The sequence below is a fragment of the Moschus berezovskii genome, chromosome 17, assembly GCF_049115385.1.
Source record: "Moschus berezovskii isolate FMDL1 chromosome 17, NW_MosBer_1.0, whole genome shotgun sequence".
Lineage (NCBI taxonomy): Eukaryota > Metazoa > Chordata > Mammalia > Artiodactyla > Moschidae > Moschus > Moschus berezovskii.
The window spans coordinates 14,681,925-14,703,814 of NC_142476.1; the positions used below are offsets into that span (position 1 = coordinate 14,681,925).

Genomic DNA, 21,890 nt, shown 5'->3' on the forward strand with positions numbered 1-21,890 from the left:
TTAATTAAGTAGGAAAAAGGTGAGCATTGCTGTGAATGTTCCACTAAGTCTCAAGCCTTAGAAGAGCAGTCATGTTCACGAGACCTTGGCTTTTACAGAGAATTTAGAGGAAAGTAGCTGTTCTGAAGGAGGTCTGCTTCAATCTGACACATTTCAATTTATATCTCAGAGACTCTTTATTCCATCTGTATACAGTGACTACCAAAGCAGCTTCTATATCATGGGAAGAGAAATTTACCAACCATTTACACTCAAGTACAGCAAAGGTACATAAAGCCAAGTAAAGCATGTACCTGAGAGATAAGAGTTTACATTAAGATTTTCTTTTAACAAAACGTTTGAAAAACAAAATAAATAACATACAAATTATTTTATGCCACTTAATGAGAACATGCTTATTAACTAACTTCTGTTGAAGTATCATTGACTTACAATGTTGTGTTAGTTTCAGTATATACATATATGTGCATACATATATATATACAGACAGACACACACATATATGGGCTTCCCTTGTACACATGGTCTTCCCCTGTGGCTCAGCTGGTAAAGAATCCTCCTGCAAAGCGGGAGACCTGGGTTCGATCCCTGGGTTGGGAAAGGCTACCCACTCCAGGATTCTGGCCTGGAGAATTCCAGGGACTGTATAGTCCATGGGGTTGAAAAGAATCAGACATGACTGAGCGACTTTGACAAACAATCAAAATATATACACAAACATATATATCTGTGTAAACACAGATCTATATTCATATGTAATTTCTTTTTCAGATGATTTTAGAAAATATTGAATATAGTTTCTTATGCTATACAGCACTTGTTGTTTATATTAATATATTTAAATATGTTGTATATTTATATTTGTTGTTGTTTAGTTTCTAACTTGGGTCTGACTCTGTGACCCCGTGGACTGTAGCTGCCAGGCTCTGCTGTCCATAGGATTTCCAGGCAAGAACACTGGAGTGGGTTGCCATTTCCTTCTCCAGGGGATCTTCCCCACCCAGCGATCACACCCGTGTCTCCTGCACTGCAGGTGGATTCTTTACCACTGAGCCACCTGGGAAGCCCATATTTACATTTAGTAGTGCACATACCTTAGTCCCAAACTCCTAACTTATCCCTCTCCCCCACTGTCCCCTTTGGTAACCATAAGTTTGCTTTCTATGTCTGAGAATACACTTATTTAGTTCAAAGTCTACACCGTATAGGGCTTCCCAGGTGGCATGAGTGGTAAAGAACTGGCCAATGCAGGAGGTGTAAGAGGCACGGGTTCCATCCCTGAGTGCGGAAGATCCCCTGGAGGAGGGCATGATGACCGACCCCAGTGTCCTTGCCTGGAAAAATCCATGGCCAGAGGATCCTGGCGGGCTTACAGTCCACAGGATCACAAAGAGTCAGATACGACTGAAGCGACTTCGCTGGCACGCACCACACCGTAAAACAAACCCTTGACAAAAACCATCAACGAAAGCTTAAGAGACGTTACCAGAGAAAAGGAAACATGTTGTTAGATGGGCAAAAGGATAAAGGTATGTAACTAAAATAGACAACAGATTTGGGGAAAATTAATTATAACACAGTCCAGGATTTCTTCAAAGTTTTAAAGCTCACGGAGTATGAGGATCTGAAGGCGGTGGGTGGGGAGTGACTAGCGGAGATAACAGTTTCTCTGTAATCCCCAAACTTCCTCTGGCTGTCAAATAAAGTCACGGGCTTACCTAATGATCTCCACAGCTCCGCGCTTGTCTGAAACTTTGATCTTCATTGCTGTCTGCTGGCTTAAGGCTTACACCTTTGCTCTTAATAAAAGAAAAGAGAGCTACTTAACTAAATCTCCTCACCATTAAAAACAATTGGTTTTACAATCACTTTCAAGTCCCCCTCAGAGAAAGCTGCTACAAAAAATATCTACTTTGATGTGTTGTGGGGCTTAATCAGACTTTCTAGAGTCAACAAACGGGAAGAGAAAAACCCAATAAAATACTTTAAAAAAATTGTGAGTCGGTTTGATAGAGTCTGAGTAGCATGTTTGTGCACTTGGAGATCTGCCAGTATTAAATAGAATCCAGTTGGTATAGACTGAAGGATTCCTGGCAGCAAATCAGGACAGAAAATCTGACCAAATAATGTCTGCTCGAGTCAGTGACAACTAAAATCTGTTCCCTGGCTGGTACTGCTGTGAGTAAATGGGCAGGTATTTTATTGAAACATGGATGTGTGAAAGAACGTTGTCATGTCCATGTTCTAAAGAAACCAATTGAAAAAAATCAGGGATTTTTCAATATCTGTCATTTTTTTAACAAAGGGTGTCATCCTAGAAAGAAGAAAGAAAAAAAAAAGCTTAAAGAAAATGTAAGACCACATCCACACTTTTAAAAGTCAAGTTGAAAATTCCAGATGTGTTGAAAAGAAGTATCACTCCTTCTGTGTCCCTGTTAATTTTTAGGAAAAGTCAAGCGATTGCGCCAAGCCAAGGAGGAAGCGATGGCAGAAACTAATCAGTACAGAATACAGCGAGATGAGGAATTTCGACAGAAACAGGCTAAGGTGAGTAAGACAGTCAGCACCGTCTTTTTTGCAGCGTAGACTCTAAGGCATGAATATATTCATTAATCATAAGATGTTGATTCTCCTAAGTGTCACCCACAACGTTGTTGTCATTTAGTTTAGTTGCTAAGCCATGTCTCACTCTTTTGCCACCCTATGGACTGTAGCCCTCCAGGCTCCTCTCTCCATGGGATTTCCCAGGCAAGAATACTGGAGTGGCAGGTCATTTCGTCCTCCAGGGGATCCTCCCCACCCAGCGATCGAATCTGCGTCTCCTGCGTTGGCCAGTGGATTTGTCACTGCAGAGCCACCAGGGAAATCCATCATGCATGATACCAGGAGAGAAAAATACATGGGACACAGCAGAGTTCAACCAAGGCTAAATATGGGGCTTCCCTGGTAACTCAGCTGGGAAAGAATCTGCCTGCAATGCAGGAAAACCTGGTTTGATTACCAGGTCAGGAAGATCTGCTGGAGAAGGGATAGGCTACCCACTCCAGTCTTCTTGGACTTTCCTGGTGGCTCAGCTGATAAAGAATCTGCCTGCATTGCAGGAGACCTGGGTTGGAAAGATGCCCTGGAGAAGGGAAAGGCCACCCACTCCGGTATTCTGGCCTGGAGAATCCCATGGACATGGGATGAGTCGCAAAGAGTTGGACACAACTGATCAACTTTCACTTCACTTCAAGGCTGAATCAAATAAAATCACCTTTTTTTATTTTAGACTTTTTGATATGGATGGACCATTTTTAAAGTCTTTATTGAATTTGTTACAATATTGCTTCTGTTTTATGTTTTGGGGTTTTGGCCCTGAGGCACGTAGGGTCTTAGCTCCCCAACCCATACCCCCCGCCCCCGCACTGGATGACAGAATCCGAATCACTTGATCACCAGGAAAGTCCCTCAAACAAATGTTACAAAATTATTGATTTTACATTTTCACTTCCGAGGCCTTTTGATTTATCAGAGAAAGTATCAATCAGTAGTTATTATCTAACACAGTATAGGTTAAAAATCATGTTCTCAAATATACAAGTGAATGGAATTGGTTAAAGTATTATTCCTGCTATAGATTATCAACTAACACATTTAAGTAAGGAAAAAAATCAGAGAATATTTTTTTTTCTTGTTGCTGTCTATTAACATTTACTAGTAGAATCAATAAAAAGTGTTGCATGGTGTTATACAATGAGCTTGTTAGGCCAAATTTCCTTTGGTGAACTCAAGATTTACAAATGATCCATGTAGATGTTGTTGTATATTGCTGAAAAGTCTTCTGGTTTTTCCTTATGATTTCCTTTTCAATTGGCTGACTTCATTCAACAAATCTTTTATTAAAATATTAAGAAGTGCTTTTTCCTACACGAGTATTTTTTAAATATCTGCAGTTTACAGTAGAAAATATGTGCATGAATTTTCCTGAGCCAACTGCAGCACAGACTAAAAGAAACGATTAAGTTCCATGTGCCATAACTAAAGCTTGTATGTTTTCTTTTTGCCTCAGCAAAATTACAAGTAAAGCTCTGTGTAGAAGCTGGACATTGCAAGATGAAATATAAGCAGTTTGTAAATCTCTCTGTTTACAACTTTGATTTTAGTGGCAATTGGTATAAAACTCATGTAGGATTAGGTACATTAGATCCTACGGTAGGAAAAACTTTTCCAAGGGGCTATTTCTTAAAATAAAATGTCCTTTCTAGAATAAAGTGGGCAACTTAGCAAAAGCAACTCCTTATCAACATTTGGAAAAAGAACTCATAAGATTCCAAGAACACACATGCATACATGCCCTCCATGCCTGGCCCCTGGGAATCTTCCCAAACTGTCAGCTCTGAAAATGGCATGCACTTACCTTTTACTCTGAACTGCAGATATTCGTCAAATGCTAGGGTAGGAAACAGCATTGCTTTATATTTTCATGAAGGATTTATGGAGTGAAGCCTACTAGTTGAAAAGGAAATCATAAGGAAATACCAGAAGGCTTAGGAATAGACATCAATATCTACTTTGGCCATTTGTAACTTTTTTTGTCTCTACTTACCCTGTTCTAGCCATATGTCTCCTCATTTTTCCCCAGAAGAACTAAGTAGGCAGCTGCCACTGGGCCTTTGCACATGCTGTGTCTGCTCCGTGGATCTTCTTTAACATACACTCACCGCTCCTTGATCTCTGTTTAGGTGTTAGCTCTTCATACTGATCACTGTGTCTAAAATAATGTCTCTGGTAATGATGGTTCTTTGCTTTGTTCTCTGTTGCTTTCCTTGATATTGGAATAGTGTCTGCTCCTCCGTAAGTATCCAATAAGTATTCATTGTACAAATGAATAACTAAGGATCTCTTCCATGACTTTTTCTTTTTGAGTTTTGTCATGTGTCTGTATATTCGCAATCATATCTGACTCTCTGAGCCTTCATGAACTGTAGCCCACCAGGCTCCTCTGTCAATGGAACGTTCTCAGCAAGAATAATGCTGTGGGTTGCCATTTCCTTCTCCAAGGGATCTTCCTGACCCAGAGATCAAATCTGCACCTCCTGCATTGGCAGGCAGATTCTTTACCTCTGTGCCACCTGGGAAGCCCATGACATATTCAGTTCAGTTCAGTTCAGTTCAGTTCAGTCACTTAGTCGTGTCTAACTCTTTGCGACCCCATGAACCACAGCACACCAGGCCTCCCTGTCCATCATCAACTCCCGGAGTTCACTCAAACTCATGTCCATCGAGTCGGTGATACCATCCAGCCATCTCATTCTCTGTCATCCCCGTTTCCTCCTACCCACCATCCCTCCTAGCATCAGACTCTTTTCCACCTCGTCGCATGAGGTGGCCAAAGTATTGGAGTTTCAGCTTTAGCATCAGTCCTTCCAATGAACACCCAGGATTGATCTCCTTTAGAATGGACTGGTTGGATTTCCTTGCAGTCCAAGGGACTCTCAAGAGTCTTCTCCAGCACCACAGTTCAAAAGCATCAATTCGTCAGCGATCAGCTTTCTTCACAGTCCAACTCTCACATCCATACATGACCACTGGAAAAACCATAGCCTTGACTAGACGGACCTTTGTTGGCAAAGTAATGTCTCTGCTTTTTAATATGCTATTTAGGCTGGTCATAACTTTCCTTCCAAGGAGTAAGCGTCTTTTAATTTCATGGCTGCAATCAGCATCCGCAGTGATTTTGGAGCCCAAAAAATAAAGTCTGACACTGTTCCCACTGTTTCCCCATCTATTTCCCATGAAGTGATGGGACCAGATGCCATGACTTCGTTTTCTGAATGTTGAGCTTCAAGCCAACGTTTTCACTCTCCTCTTTCACTTTCAAGAGGCTTTTGAGTTCCTCTTCACTTTCTGCCATAAGCGTGGTGTCATCTGCATATGTGAGGTTATTGATATTTCTCCCGGCAATCTTGATTCCAGCTTGTGCTTCTTCCAGCCCAGCGTTCCTCATGATGTACTCTGCATATAAGTTAAATAAGCAAGGTGACAATATACAGCCTTGACGCACTCCTTTTCCTATTTGGAACCAGTCTGTTGTTCCACGTACAGTTCTGACTGTTGCTTCCTGACCTGCATACAGGTTTCTCAAGAGGCAGGTCAGGTGGTCTGGGATTCCCATCTCTTTCAGAATGTTCCACAGTTTATTGTGATCCACACAGTCAAAGGCTTTGGCATAGTCAATGAAGCAGAAAGAGATGTTTTTCTGGAACTCTCTTGCTTTCTCCATGATCCAGCGGATGTTGGCAATTTGATCTCTAGTTCCTCTGCCTTTTCTAAAACCTGCTTGAACATCTGGAAGTTCACGGTTCACATATTGCTGAAGGCTGGCTTGGAGAATTTTGAGCATGACTTTACTAGCGTGTGAGATGAGTGCAATTGTGTGGTAGTTTGAGCATTCTTTGGCATTCCCTTTCTTTGGGATTGGAATGAAAACTGACCTTTTCCAGTCCTGTGGCCACTGCTGAGTTTTCCAAATTTGCTGGCATATTGAGTGCAGCACTTTCACAGCATCATCTTTCAGGATTTGAAATAGCTCAACTGGAATTCCATCACCTCTACTAGCTTTGTTCGTCGTTGCTCTCTAAGGCCCACTTGACTTCACATTCCAAGATGTCTGGTTCCAGGTGAGTGATCACACCATCATGATTATCTTTGTCATGAAGATCTTTTTTGTACAGTTCTTCTGTGTATTCTTGCCACCTCTTCTTAATATCTTCTGCTTCTGTTAGGTCCATATCATTTCTGTCCTTTATCGAGCCCATCTTTGCATGAAATGTTCCCTTGGAATCTCTAATTTTCTTGAAGAGATCTCTTGTTTTTCCTATTCTGTTGTTTTCCTCTATTTCTTTGCATTGATCACTGAGGAAGGCTTTCTTATCTCTCCTTGCTATTCTTTGGAACTCTGCATTCAGATGCTTATATCTTTCCTTTCCTCCTTTGCTTTTCACTTTTCTTCTTTTCACAGCTATTTGTAAGGCCTCCTCAGACAGCCATTTTGCTTTTTTGCATTTCTTTTCCATGGGGATGGTCTTGGTCCCTGTCTCCTGTACAATGTCACGAACCTCCATTAAGAGTTCATCAGGCACTCTATCTATCAGATCTAGTCCCTTAAATCTATTTCTCACTTCCACTGTATAATCATAAGGGATTTGATTTAGGTCATATCTGAATGGTCTAATGGTTTTCCCTACTTTCTTCAATTTAAGTCTGAATTTGGCAATAAGGAGTTCATGATCTGAGCCACAGTCAGCTCCTGGTCTTGTTTTTGCTAACTGTATACAGCTTCTCCATCTTTGGCTGCAAAGAATATAATCAATCTGATTTTGGTGTTGACCACCTGGTGATGTCCATGTGTAGAGTCTTCTCTTGTGTTGTTGGAAGAGGGTGTTTGCTATGACCAGTGCATTCTCTTGGCAAAACTCTATTAGCCTTTGCCTATTAGGACCCCCCCATAAAAAAAAAAAACATTCTTGATGCCAATCAGCTTTTCTGATCCTGTATGGGACATATCTAACATACGCATTAGTATTTTTTTAAGTAATTACACAACTGACCACCATTTTAGAAAGTAGCTAGGTTTACTCCCTTGAAACATTATTTCTCCAGAAGAATCTCCTACAGTGTAAATCTGGCTCGGGATATTTATTCTCTGCATCAGAGAGTCATTAAAACTCCTCATGCCTCTCATAATTAGAGCTCTAAGCCAGTTTTACAGCTAGTTGATCAAAAGCTCACATAGAAAGGTCAGCATGTTTAGACCTCTGTTACCTCAAGTTTATTGCCAACCACAAGCACGGATCTTCTCTCCTGGCATGACCCCCATATGTCAGACAGAGAGCTAGTCCACTAAAACTCATCATCATTAAGCCGGGGCACGTAGGAGATCTGGGAGGAGACCCAAGAAACCAGCTCTCTGCATGCCGCTGGGGTTGCACCTTGCTGCTCCTTTTTGGGGTTGCTTTTTAGCTCTTGTTAATGTATCTTCCAATTCCCCGACTCATCAAGAGGAACAAGTACCCCAGTGTGGGCTGTGAATCAACGAATATCTTTATAACAAAGATTTACTGGTCCCTTGCTATTTTCTTATTCCTTATTTGACTATATCGCTTGCTAAAATTTCATACCACTCAGCAAGGAAAAAGACCAAACTAGTAAAACATGCAACAGCTTGGATGATTCTAGAAAGATGCTTCGTTGAGTGAGAGAAGTGAAAGTGAAAGCCTCTCAGTCGTGTCCGTCTCTTTGTGTCGTGTGGACTGTGGCCCACCACGCTCCTCTCCTCTCCAGGCCAGAATGTTGGAGTGAGCAGCCATTCCTGTCTCCAGGGGATCTTACCAATCCAGGGACTGAACCCAGGTCTCCTGCATTGCAGGTGGATTCTTTACCATCTGAGCCACCAGGGAAGCCCTCTGAGCTACAAAGGAGTGAGAGAAGGCCATCATTTATACTTTATGATTCCATTTATATGGACACAAAGTATATACACATTCCATTTACACAATATACACAAAAGACAAATCTCTGGAGATACAGTTACCTCAACCATCCTCCAGGACCTTGGAAAAGTTCTACAAAATAGCATGTTCTAATGAGGAAAACAGTACATTGCTACCATGGAAATATTAAATATTGTTAATGCCAATAAAAGGTGGACTGACCATGCATCTAAACAAAAGACCTAAAAATGATTGCCCTGGTCATATTGAAGATGTTTATATCTTTAATATTCCTAAATGCATTTCATGAAAGTATTTTTGTTTCCCTGAAGCAGCTACAAATTGAGAATGCAAACTGTGTGCAGGGACTGAACCTCCTTACCCTGAAACTGAAACGCAACTTACAAAGAAACGTGCTTAACGTTGAAAGAGTTCACCCACACTGTTGGTCATTAAGTTGTAAAGCTACACACATCAGTCTCACCACTGAAGGTCTGCAAATTCCCACGGAGAAGTCCTTCGATGGTAGCCTTGGACCCAAAGCACCGCGACGTATCACATAGTGATCCACTTCTGTTTTATACCGTGTCCCAACTACTCAGACAGCAGGCTTTGACCAACAAGAGCAACAGGTCACAGGTAGTAGGTTTCCTGTGACACTTGGCGATCCACTCACTGCCTCTGTCCAATGTGCGTGTCGAGCATCTGTTAGGTACCTGACAGCGTTTGAGGCGCTTTAACACATCAGCGGCCGAGATAACCCTCACCCTGGTCCCTGTAGAGCTTGCATTCATTCATGTAACTCCTGTGTGGCTTAAATCAGCACTGTCTTCAGATACAAATGGAATTCTTCCCAAGGAAGACCATTTAAAACGTATATGGGAACTTCCCTGGTGGCCCAGTGGTTGAGACTTCACCTGCCAATGCAGGGGGATCAGGTACAATCTCTGGTCGGGGATCTAAGATCCCACATGTCTCACGGCAAAAAAACAAAAAATAAAAAACATAAAACAGGAGCAATACTGTAACAAGTCAATAAAGACTTTTAAAATTGTCCACATTAAATTCATGTTGATGTATGGCAGAAACCATCACGATACTGTAATTATCCTTCAATTAATAATAAAATTTTTTAAACTATAAAAAATATTTTAAAAAATAAAATAAAGTGGTCTGTAGTGAGTCAAGGTATCATATTGTCCAGGAAATACTGCAGAAACTCAAATTATTGTGGATCAAATAAACTCAGAAATAATATGCTTATTTATACAGGATGAAATACAGCAGTTTGGGTTATTAAAAGGGTATTCCAACATTTCTGAAAGTTTAAGATGGATTATACAAATTTTAAAGTGCAAGCAACACAGTGATAAATCATAATAATTATTACTAACGTTTACTGTCCATCCTAAAGGAAGTCAGTCCTGGGTGTTCATTGGAAGGACTGATGTTGAAGCTGAAACCCCAATACTTTGGCCACCTCATGTGAAGAGCTGAGTCATTTGAAAAGACCCTGATGCTGGGAAAGATTGAAGGCAGGAGGAGAAGGGGACGACAGAGGATGAGATGGTTAGATGGCATCACCAACTCAATGTACATGGGTTTCAGTGGACTCCGGGAGTTGGTGATGGACAGGAAGGCCTGGTGTGCTGCGATTCATGGGGTCGCAAAGAGCTGGACACAACTGAGCAACTGAACTGACTGACTGATTACTTGCTCAGTGCTAAGCTTTTGTGCTAAACACCACCTTCATAATAAACCTCTTCAGAAAATTATCACGTTGTCTTAACAAAGCACATTAAGAACACACCTAATGCTGGTAGCTGTCATCTGTCGTCCTGTACCTGCGGCTAAGTCACTTCAGTCGTGTCCGACTCTGTGTGACCCCATAGACGGCGCCCATCGGGCTGCCCCATCCCTGGGGCTCTCCAGGCAAGAACACTGGAGTGGGTGGCCATACCTACACTGTCAAAAACGATGGTCATTCTCATGCAGCTACCAAGCACTTCAGTGCAACTAGTCCGAATGAAGATACTCTGTAAGTAAAATACAGGCCAGGTTACGGGAACTTGTTCTGCAGGCATTCAGTCGTGTCCAGCTCTCTGCGACCTCATGGACTGCAGCGCCTCAGGCTTCCCTGCCCTTCACGATCTCCCAGAGTTTGCTGAAATCCGTGTCCATGGAGTCAGTGATGCCATCTCTCTCATCCTCTCTCGTCCCCTTCTCCTCCTGCCTTCAATCTTTCCCAGCAGCAGGGTCTTTTCCAATGAGTTGGCTTTTCGCTTCAGGTGGCCAAAGGATTGGAGCTGCAGCTTCAGCATCAGTCCTTCTAATGAATATTCAGGACTGATTCCTCTAGGATTAACTGGTTGGATCTCCCTGCTGTCCAACAAACTCTCAAGAGTCTTCTCCAGCCCCACAATTCGAAAGCACGGATTCTTTGGCACTCGGCCTTCTTTATGGTCCAACTCTCACATCCATGCATGACTACTGGAAAAACCATAGATTTGACTAGATGGACCTTTTTCGGCAAAGCGATGGCTTTGCTTTTTAATATATTGCCTAGGTTTGTCATGACAAACAATAATGCAATAATTTTACATTTTACATTAAAATAATAGCATGGTTATATTGGGATAAATACAAATATTGTTCAAGCTAATTTTTTCAATTTGTTAAATACAAGTCTAGAAAATTTTAAATTACATTTATGGCTCACTTTGAGGCTATTACAATTTTGCATGCTTTGCACTGGTAAATCTGGTTGACTTTTTACAACAAACCCATCAAATAGGTGATGTTACCCTCATTTAAAAAATAAAGATCCTAAGGCTGAGATGAAAATTTCCAAAGTCCACTGGGACAGCTGCAGTAATCCAGTTATTATTAAATAACCATTTTTAATACTTCTCCAAAGAAAAGTAGGTAATATTATAGTTTCTTAACAGTGTGTCTTTTAAATTTTTTGTTTCTTAAGACATTGAATTTAGTATGGTAATTTTGAGTTTGGTATAAAGTCCAATATTGGATGTAGAGGAAATTTTTAATTTTGGTAGAACTACTTTGGTAAGTAGTTTTCTATTATTTTTCAACATCTTTGTAGCAAGGAAAACTTCATCCACGTCTGTGCTTCTTGTGTACTCGCTTATCAAAATGTTATTTTATAAAAGCTGTTTGATGTCTTAGAAGCTGTATCACTTCAAAATGATTTTGTTTGAACTAGAAAGACCCAGTTGCCTGAACCATAAACAGAAAAGAACTTGAACCTGAGGCCTCAGTGACATTTGATTTCAAGTTTGGGACCAGAAAGATCATTCGGATTCTAGAATTTAGAACAGTCTAACAACCTTGAAGTAAAAGTCAATCATTAGTGGAGTCTCCTGGACTAAATTAAATGCATGCTTTCCCCAAACACTCAGGAAAGAGAAAAACAAACAAACAAAAACCAGCTGTATTGCCCTCACAATTCCCTGTTCAAGAAAGGCTGAGTTTACAGAGGAGACCAATTAGGAGTTGATTGTTTGCTTTAGCAAAGGATAGCCTTACAAAAGGTTTCACCACAGAATCTCTTTAAATTGGCAACTCCTCTGTTAAAATTATATTTTTGCTTTTTACATACTGTTCATAGAAATTATATTTCAATCATATCATTACTTGACAGAGAAGCTAAGAGAGAGAGGAGATGATAGGAAATACTGGTGATCACTGTTAATGAAAAAACAGTCAGAAAGATAAGTGACACAGTCTAAACCTGTAATGGGACTGAATCAATAAGTACAGGTCTTCTTCAGCTTACACTCGGGTTGATTTCTGGTAAACCCGTGGCAGGCTGAAACCATCGAAGTAAAAAATGCATTGAATATACCTAACCTACCCATGGGCTTCCCAGGTGGCTCACTGTTAAAAAAAATCTGATGTCAATGCAGGAGACATGGGTTCAGTCTCTGCATCGGGAAGATCTCCTGGAGGAGGAAAAGGCAACCAACTCCAGTATCCTTGTTGGGAGAATCCCATGGACTGAGGAATCTCATAGGCTATGATCCATAGCGTCGCAGAGAGTTGGACACAACTGAGTATCTGAACACATACAATAAATGATATATCTGGGCTTGTGAAGGTATCTTACGGGGCATATTGTGGCTGTATATTCCTAAAAAGACAGATTTAAAGAGTTCAGATAATTTATTTTAAAAATTCACAAACCAGTTATTTGCTCTTTAAAGACCAGCAATAATGGGTTTAATGATGTCTTTCAACTTTATTTGCCAGACTTTTAATTCAGAAAATAAGACACAGGAACTCAGTGGAAACTATCGTAAATTCATGAAAAAAACTTCTGAGCATGGTATTAATATAATGATTGTGAACTTGCCCTCAATTTGTACTGTGTGAAGGTCAACTTAGAAGCCACCTGCTGTGGCCAGCTTCCTTTTTTTTTTAATAGTTGATTTACAATATAGCTTCAGTTGTGCAGCATAGTGATTCAGCTTTGCCTTTTTTTGTGGATTATATTTTTTTTAGAAAAGTTTATCCATCCCACTCACAGCATTAATGACCTTCTCTATTCTCTAAAACAAAACCTGGAAAAATAATGCATAATGCAAATGATAATCCAAACTGAATTTAACTTACAAAACAAGTAAATTTTAATATGATGTACAGAGTGGTGAGTTCTGTTTTATTTTGTTAGATAATGGGCTCTCAGAGTAATGTCTTAGAAGAAATAGAACTGCAAACCCTAGGGAAGATAAAAGAACTGAACGCAAGCTACAGCCAGTCCATGGAAAGCGTCATCAATGAGCTCTTGAGCATCGTCTGTGACGTGAAGCCAGAAATCCATGTGAACTACAGAATCACCAGCTAAACGTGCATCTGATTGTTCAATAAACAGTGTCTTCATGTTTATGGTTGTTTATGGCTTCACGTTTGTATTAAGAGATTTGAAATGGACATCTTAAATTTACTACACATGTACAGATTTTCAAGTGACGTAGTTCATACATGAACATGAATACTGAATTTAAAAGCAAACCAACAAAAAAGTTGTCATAGCTTTCCTGGCAAGAGGTGTGACCTTCTCTTCTAATTTGGAGTAAGCCAAGAATGCAGAGTTAACATATTTTTGACACATGAGCAAAAACATGGATTTGGCCATTTTTAGTGGGTGTGGGTTTGTTTGTCTTTTTCCTAATTTCTTCTCCTGTTTATCAGTTTAGAAAATGTGTTCTTAGTTGTGGTTGTTAAAAGGTCATTTTTAAGGGAGATAGAATCATGACTCTGATATTGGTATAAAATTATTATATGTTAAGGATTTTATTTAACTCATTAATCAGTGAGGAAACCAGTAAGATGTTATCACTAGTTCAAAGATAAGACCTTCCTAGATAGAAAGAGAGATGACAGATAGACAGACACACACACATACATGTATGCATACATAAAGACAAACGGGCTATATAACTATCCCCTCTGCCTCATCTCAACTAGGCAAATATTCTCTTTCAAGCAGAAAATTTTAAAAAAAATAAAATGACAGATGAGTTGCTAGCACACAAGTTTAGGCTGAAAAAACAAAAAAATCAAACACCAGAACAACAGCAACAATAAAACCTTAAAGGAGAAATAGATTAGGCTGAATGATGACTGAACGTTTGTATTCCCCACCCCCAAATCCATATGCAGAAATCTCATCCCCATTGTCATGGTGTTTGGAGGTAGAACCTTGGGAGATGATCAAGTCATGAGGGTGGCACTCTTGTGAAAGGAATTAGTGGCCTTATTAAAAGAGAGCAGGATTTCCTTGGTGGTTCAGTGGGTGAGAATCCTCCGGCCAATTCAGGGAACAAGGTTCGGTTCCTGGTCCGGGAAGATTCCAAATGCAGCAGACCAACTAAGCCTGTTAGCTGTAACTCCTGACCCTGTGAACCCAAACACCTGTGCTCCACAAGAGAAGCCGCCACGATGAGAAGCACTTGCACCACAGCTAGAGAAAGCCCGCACAGCAACAAAGACGCAGCTCAGCCAAAACCAATGAAATCGAGGAGGCCAGGAGGCTGTCACCCACTGTCTGCAGCCTGGAAGAGGACCCTCGCTGGACCTGCTCATGCTGCCCGCTTCCTCTGAGACTTCCAGTCTCCAGGACTGTGGAAAGTAAGTTTCTGTTGTCCATAAGCCACCCGGACTCTGGCACTTTGTTATAGGAGCCCCCACTCCCACCCTCAAGGGACTGAGTGTGCCATTTAGCCCAGTTCCCCAGAGAGTCATAGATAACTTAAGTTGTTGATGTTGTTCAGTCACTAAGTCATGTCCGACTCTTTGCAGCCCCGTGAATTGCAGCATGTCAGGCTCCCCTGTCCTCCACTATCTCCCAGCCGCTGCTGCTGCTAATTCACTTCAGTCGTGTCCGACTCTGTGTGACCCCATAGACGGCAGCCCACCAGGCTCCCCCGTCCCTGGGATTCTCCAGGCAAGAACACTGGAGTGGGTTGCCATTTCCTTCTCCAATGCATGAAGGTGAACAGTGGAAGTGAAGTCGCTCAGTCGTGTCTGACCCTCAGCAACCGCACGGACTGCAGTCTACCAGGCTCCTCCGTCCGTGGGATTTTCCAGGAAAGAGTACTGGAGTGGGGTGCCATTGCCTTCTCCGACTATCTCCTGGAGTTAGCTCAAATTCATGTCATCGAGTCACTGATGCCATCCAACCCTCTCATCCTCTGTCACCCTCTTCTCCTGCCCTCAATCTTTCCCAGCATCAGCGTCTTTCTACTGAGCTTTCTCTTCACATCAGGTGGCCAAAATATTGGAGTTTCAGCATCAGTCCTGCCAATGAATATTCAAGGTTGGTTTCCTTTAGAATTGACTGGTTTGATCTCCTAGTTAAGGGACTCCCTAAGTCTAAAGGATTCTCAAGAGCCTTAAGAACCAGGTACTTTAAGTGCCATGTATAAATTATCTTGATTCTGCTGTGGTGTGTATTATTGCCATCCCCCCTGAACATGATAGGAAATAAGATTAAGAAATTTGCCTAGAGTTGCTTGACAACTATGGACAATTCAAGGCTTCAGTCTAGAAATATGACTCCAATGTCTTCATGCTTCCGTACTTACTCTGCTGGCTCCCTGAAAAGTTTCTCTATTCATACCAGTAAGGTCCGAGGCATTCTGATTCTCCAATAATTTATGTTGTTGTTGTGGTTTAGTCGCAAAGTCACGTCCAAATCTTTGAAACCCCATGGACTATGGCACGCCACACCTCCCTGTCCCTCACCATCTCCTGGAGTTTGCCTAAGTTCAGGTCCATTGGATTGGTGATGCCATTTATATAAGGACAAATTTTAATTCCAATTCAAACAAAATTTAATCAGAAAATTTTCATTTTTACCAAACTATGCATATACTCAATTCCAAACACAAACTGAAATGATTCTAACTGATCATTGTTTTTAGACTCCCTCATAGAATGCTGGTAAAGAATCTGCCTGCAATGCAGGAGACCCTGATTCGATTCCTGGGTTAGGAAGATCCCCTGAAGAAAGGATATGCTACCCACTCCCGTATTCTTGGACTTCCCTGGTGGCTCAGCTGGTAAAGAATCTGCCTGCAATGTGGGAGACCTGGGTTCAGTCCTTGCATTGAGAATATCCCTTGGAGAAGGGAAGAGCTACCCACTCCAGTATTCCAGCCTGGAGAATTCCATGGAAAGTATAGTCCATGGGGTCACAAAGAGTCAGACACGACTGAGGGACTTTCAGTTAGATTACCAGCACCGCTGTCTCCTTTTAGCAGACAAAGTTAAAATTTGACCACAGTTTTAGATCTCAGAAATACAATTTTACATTCACATTAGGTAAACAGAAGAAACTTTCAATTCCATTTGTTTCTCTATTTTCCCAACTTTGGAAGCAATGAAAACAAAACAGATTTGTTTGCTGGTTTTATGTTGTAGATTTCTCCATTTACCAGAAAGACAACTGATTCCCCAATTAATGATCGGAAAGGTATCAAGTTTCCTAGGACACTGTCCCTCATTTTTTCAGAGGGAGGACAGGGTTGTAGGAGAAGCTGAAGACATCAAACAAAGGCATCTCCAAACGAGGGCAGGATTTCCATCTCAACACAGATTTGGAGAATTCATTACTCTCTCCTACAGCTCAAGACATGTCAAACAATGTGGAAAACAGCACACATGAAAAGTCATCGTGTGAGAAGATCACTTGGAAAAACACAGCCTTGTGATTTGCCTTGAGGATCTCATCTCATGAAAAATATCTTAAATAACTTATCCCATGAAAAACATCAAGCTGTCAATTTTCTGGATGTAAAAAGCTCAGATAGAGTGTCCAGAACACCCAACCTGGTAAATTTCTGAGCTTGCAGAAGAGATAGGATAATTATGTTCAGCCTTAAGCACTGTGGAAGCACACTAAAATCAGCACAGGGCTTTTTCTCGGCAGGAACCCGCTCCCACGTCCAGAAGGCAGCCGTGGAGACTGTCTGGTCCCAGCATTCAAGCTCTCTGTGTCCTGCTGGCAACTCAGTCTCTCTGGGCCTCAGATTCTTTTTTTAATTATTATTTTGTATTGAAGCCAGTTAACAATGTTGTGGTAGTTTCAGGCGGACAGAAAGAGCACTCAGCCATACATATGCATGCATCCATTCACCTCCCCAAACTCCCCTCCCATGCAGGCTGCCATATAACACTGAGCAGAGTTTCCTGTGCTGTTCAGTAGGTCCTTGTTGGTTATCCGTTTTATACCAAGCAGTGTGTACATGTCCATCCCAAACTCCCTCACTATCCCTTCCCCCCATCCTTCCGCCTGGCAAGCATAAGTGCATCCTCAAGTTGAATTCTTTCTTTAATGGCTTAATAGACAAAATGGTGTTGAACTAAAAGATCCTTACAGGTCTTCACTCCTTCACGGGTCACAGCCTTGATGTGGCAGAGAGGCTTGCATGACTCAATGAGCCTATGAGCTTTGCCCTGCAGGGCCACCCAAGACAGACGAGTCACAGTGCAGAGACCTGACAAAACATGGTCCACTGGAGGAGGGGATGGCAGACCACTCTGGCATTCTCGCTGTGATGCCCCGTGAACGGTATGAAGAGGCAAAAAGATGTGACACCAGAAGATGAGACTCCCAGGTCAGAAGGTGTCCAGTATGCTAGTGGGGAAGAGCAGAGGGCGGCTACTAACAGCTCCAGAAAGAATGAAGCCGCTGGACCACAGTGGAAAGGATGCTCAGATGTGGATGTGTCTGGGGATGAACATAAAGTGTGAAGATGATAAAGCTCCAATACTTTAGCCACCTGATGCAAAGAGCTGACTCACTGGAAAAGATTCTGATGCTGGGAAAGATTGAAGGCAAAAGGAGAAAGGGGTGGCAGAGGATGTAATGGTTAGATAGCATCACTGAACCAATGGACATGAATTGAGCAAACTCCTGGAGATAGTGAAGGACAGGGAAGCATGGTGTGTTGCAGTCCATGGGGTGGCAAAGAGTCAGATTCAACTTAGCTACTGAACAACAACAACAGCAGGTCTTCCACATTTAGTCCCACCAACTAAATCAAGTCAATTTCCAAGAGTGGTTCCCACTATGAGCCATTTTGTCATCCACTTATGCAGTGTCTCTTAATTTTTCCATGACCCCACAACTACCCTAAACACTGTGTAAGCAGGAGTATGTGCTAGCACCCAGCATTCTAGATTCTCTGTAACTCACATAGCTTTGCTATTCAAATTTGGTTTCATGTCTTTGCTTAACTGAATGACTCATTTTCCAAGAACTCTTACACTCTCACAGACGGCAGAGTCACCAGAGTCTACCCTATTTACATACGAGGAGGTTTGACATGTTTCAGAGATAACTCACTTATTTCTGCCAGCTTCCCCAGTCACAAAAAAAGGTGACCTTTCCACACATGTCCTCATCCTGCAGGCTTCATCTGTCCCCACAGGTCTTCACACAGAAGGGTGCTTAGAATCCTCTATTTTTATTTTCATTCTTTCTAACATGAACAATGACTCTATTAAGTTCTTAACCATTTCCCCAATCTGTCTGAAAACAAAACCATGCCATTGGCAGAAATGGAGAGGGAGAAAAAGAGTTCAGACTTCTTTGCCTCTATCGGTCAGTTCAGTCACTCAGTCGTGTCCGACTCTTTGCGACCCCATGAATCACAGCACGCCAGGCCTCCCTGTCCATCACCAGCTCCCGGAGTGTGCATACACACACACAAACACACTCAGTAACTGTCACCAGAAAATCAACCCTATTAACCTTCCAAATAGACTGACCTGGAATAGAGCTGGCCAGAGTGTGCCAAAACACCAAAGTTGAAGTATTGCAGCTAAAGCTATTCTAGAACCAAGGTTGTCACAGCGTGTAAGAACCCAGCCTAGATCAGCAGAACCACATTACTTGCAGGTGTCCATCACACTTGAGTGAGAAAAGAAGAGGCCATATAAACCACCCACCCCTCATGGATCACAGCCGTGTCCTGGTGAAGGGGCTTGCAGAACTCAGTGAAGCTATGAGCCACGGCATTGAGAGCCACCAAAGATGGACGTGGTCCACTGGAGGAGGGAATGGCAAACGACTTCAATATCCTTGTCCCGAGAACCCCATGAACAGTATGAAAAGGCAAAAAGATGTGACACCGGGAGATGAGCCCCCAGGTCAGAAGGTGTCTGATATGCTACTAGGGAAGAGCAGAAGGCAATTACTGAGAGTTCCATAAAGGACGAAGCAACGGGGCCAAAGTGGAAATGACGCTCAGTTGTAGATGTGTCTGGTGGGGAAAGTAAAGTCTGATGCTGAAAAGAACAGTGTTGCATGGGAACCTGGAATGTTAGGTCCACGAATCAAGGGAATTTAGATGTGGTCAAACAGAAGATGGCAAGAGTGAACATGGACATCTTAGGAATCAGTGAACTAAAATGGACAGGAATAGGTGAATTTAATTCAGATGACCACTGTACCTACCACTGTGGACAAGAATCCCATGGAAGAAATGGAGGAGCCTTGATGGTCAACGAAAGAGTACAGGATGCAGTGCTTGGGTGCAATGTCAAAACGACAGAATGACCTGAGTTCGTTTCCACAGCAAACAATTCAGCATCAGAGTGATCCAAGTCTATGCACCAAGCACTGAGGCCAAAGAAGATGGAGTCGACCAGTTCTATGAAGACCTACAAGATCTTCTAGAATTAACACCAATAAAAGATGTCTTTTACATAACAGGGGATTGGAATGCAAAAGTAGGAGGTCAAGAGATACTTGGAGCAACAGGCAAGTGTGGCCTTGGAGTACAAAATGAAGCAGGGCAGAAGGCTGACAAAAGTTTTGTCATGAGAACACAGTAGTCATAGCAAACACCCTTTTCCAACAACATAAAAGATGACTTTACACATGGACATCACCAAAAGGTCAAGAGTGAAACCAGATTGACTATAGTCTTTGCAGCTGAAGATGGAGAAGCTCTATACAGTCAGCAAAAACAAGACCCGGAGCTGACTATGGCTCAGATCATCCATTAGCTCCTTATTGTAAACTTCAGGCTTAAATTAAAGAAAGTAGCAAAAACCACTAGGCCATCCAAGTATGACCTAAATCAAATCCCTTTTGATTATACAATGGAGGGGACAAATAGATTCAAGGAATTAGATCTGGTAAACAGAATGCCTGAAGAACTATGGACAGAGGTTTCTAACACTGAACAGGAGGCAGTGATCAAAACCATTCCCAAGAAAAAGAAATGCAAGAAAGTAAAATGGTTGTCTGAAGAGGCTCTAAAAATAGCTGACAAAAGAAGAGAAGAGAAAAGCAAGGGAGAAAGGGAAAGGTACCAACTGAATGCAGAGCTCCAGAGAACATCAGGGAGAGATAAGAAAGCCTTCTTAAATGAACAGGAGTAGAGGAAAACCATAGAAAGGGAACGACTAGAGATCTCTTCAAGAAAATTGGAGACATCAAGGGAACAGTTCATACAAAGATGGGCACAATAAAGGTCAGAAATGGTAAGGACCTGACAGAAGCAGAAGAGATTAAAACGAGGTGGTAAAAATACACAGAACTATACAAAAAAGTCTTAATGACTGGGATAACCACGATGGTGTGATCACTCACCTACAGCCAGACATCGTGGAGGGTGAAGGAAATCAAGAAGGCCTCAGGAAACATCACTACAAACAAAGCTAGTGGAGGTGATGGAATTCCAGCTGAGTTATTTCAAATCCTAAAAGATGATGCTGTTAAGTATGGCACTCAATATGTGAGCAAATTTGGAAAACTCAGCAGTGGCCACAGGACTGGAAAAAGTCAGTTTTCATTCCAATGCCAAAGAATGTTCAAACTACCATACAGTTTCACTAATCTTGGATGCTAGTAAGGTTATGCTCAAAATCCTTCAATCTAGGCTTCAGCAGTATGTCAACCAAGAACTTTCAGATATATAAGCTGGGTTTAGAAAAGGCAGAGGAAGCAGAGACCAAATTGCCAACATTATTGGATCATAGAGAAATAAACATAATTCCAGAAAAACATCTACTTCTGCTTCATGAACTACACTAAAGCATTTGACTGTGTGGATCACAAGAAACTGTGGAAAATTCTTGAAGAGATGGAAATACCAGACCACCTTAACTGTCTCCTGAGAAACCTGTATGCAAGTCAAGAAGCAACAGCTAGAACCTTACATGGAACAATGGGCGGGTTCAAAACTGGGAAAAGCCTATGGCAAGGTTATTTACTGTCACCTTGTTTAATTTAACTTATATGCAGAGCACATCATGCAAAATGTTGGGCTGGATGAATCACAAGCTAAAATCAAGATTGTAGGGAGAAATATCAACAGCCTCAGATATGCAGATGGTACCATTCTAATGGCAGAAAGTGAAGAGGAACTAGAGAGCCTCTTGATAAGGGTGGAAAAGGAGAGTAAAAGAGCTGTCTTAAAACTCACATTATAAAAACCAAGATCATGGCATCCAGTCCCATCACTTCATGGCAAACAGATAGGGAAATAGTGGAAGCAGTGACAGATTGTATTTTCTTGGGCTCCACAATCATGGCTGCAGCTACAAAATTAAAAGACATTTGCTTCTTGGAAGAAAAGCTATGGCAGACCTAGACAGTGTATAAAGAAGCAGAGATATTACTTTGCCAACAAAGATCTGTATAGTCAAAGCCACACAATCAAAGCTATACAATGGTTTTTGCAGTAGTCATGTATGGATGTGAGAGTTGGACCCTAAGGGAGGTTGAAGGCTGAAAAATGGATGCTTTTGAACTGTGGTGTTGGAGAAGACTCTTGAGAGTCCCTTGGACTGCAAGGAGATCCAGCCAGTCCATCCTAAAGAACAACAACTGAGATTCCACTAAAGAAGCAAAGGTTGCCAAGCAGGGTGGAAGAAAAC

General features: G+C 41.7%; 1 protein-coding gene across 3 annotated transcripts in view; it reads left to right on the forward strand.

Annotated features, from left to right (window-relative positions):
• ATP6V1G3 (ATPase H+ transporting V1 subunit G3) overlaps positions 1-21,890 on the forward strand; it is a 65,589-nt gene that overhangs the window by 8,940 nt on the left and 34,759 nt on the right. For 2 of the 3 annotated variants that reach the window (XM_088845219.1, XM_055418965.2), the window contains exon 2: positions 2,447-2,547. In XM_088845219.1, the coding sequence (XP_088701345.1) occupies positions 2,447-2,547 (101 nt within the window). Of the gene's footprint in view, positions 1-2,446; positions 2,548-13,164; positions 13,376-21,890 lie in introns of those variants that run through there. The other variant, XM_055418966.2, reaches the window with a different exon arrangement.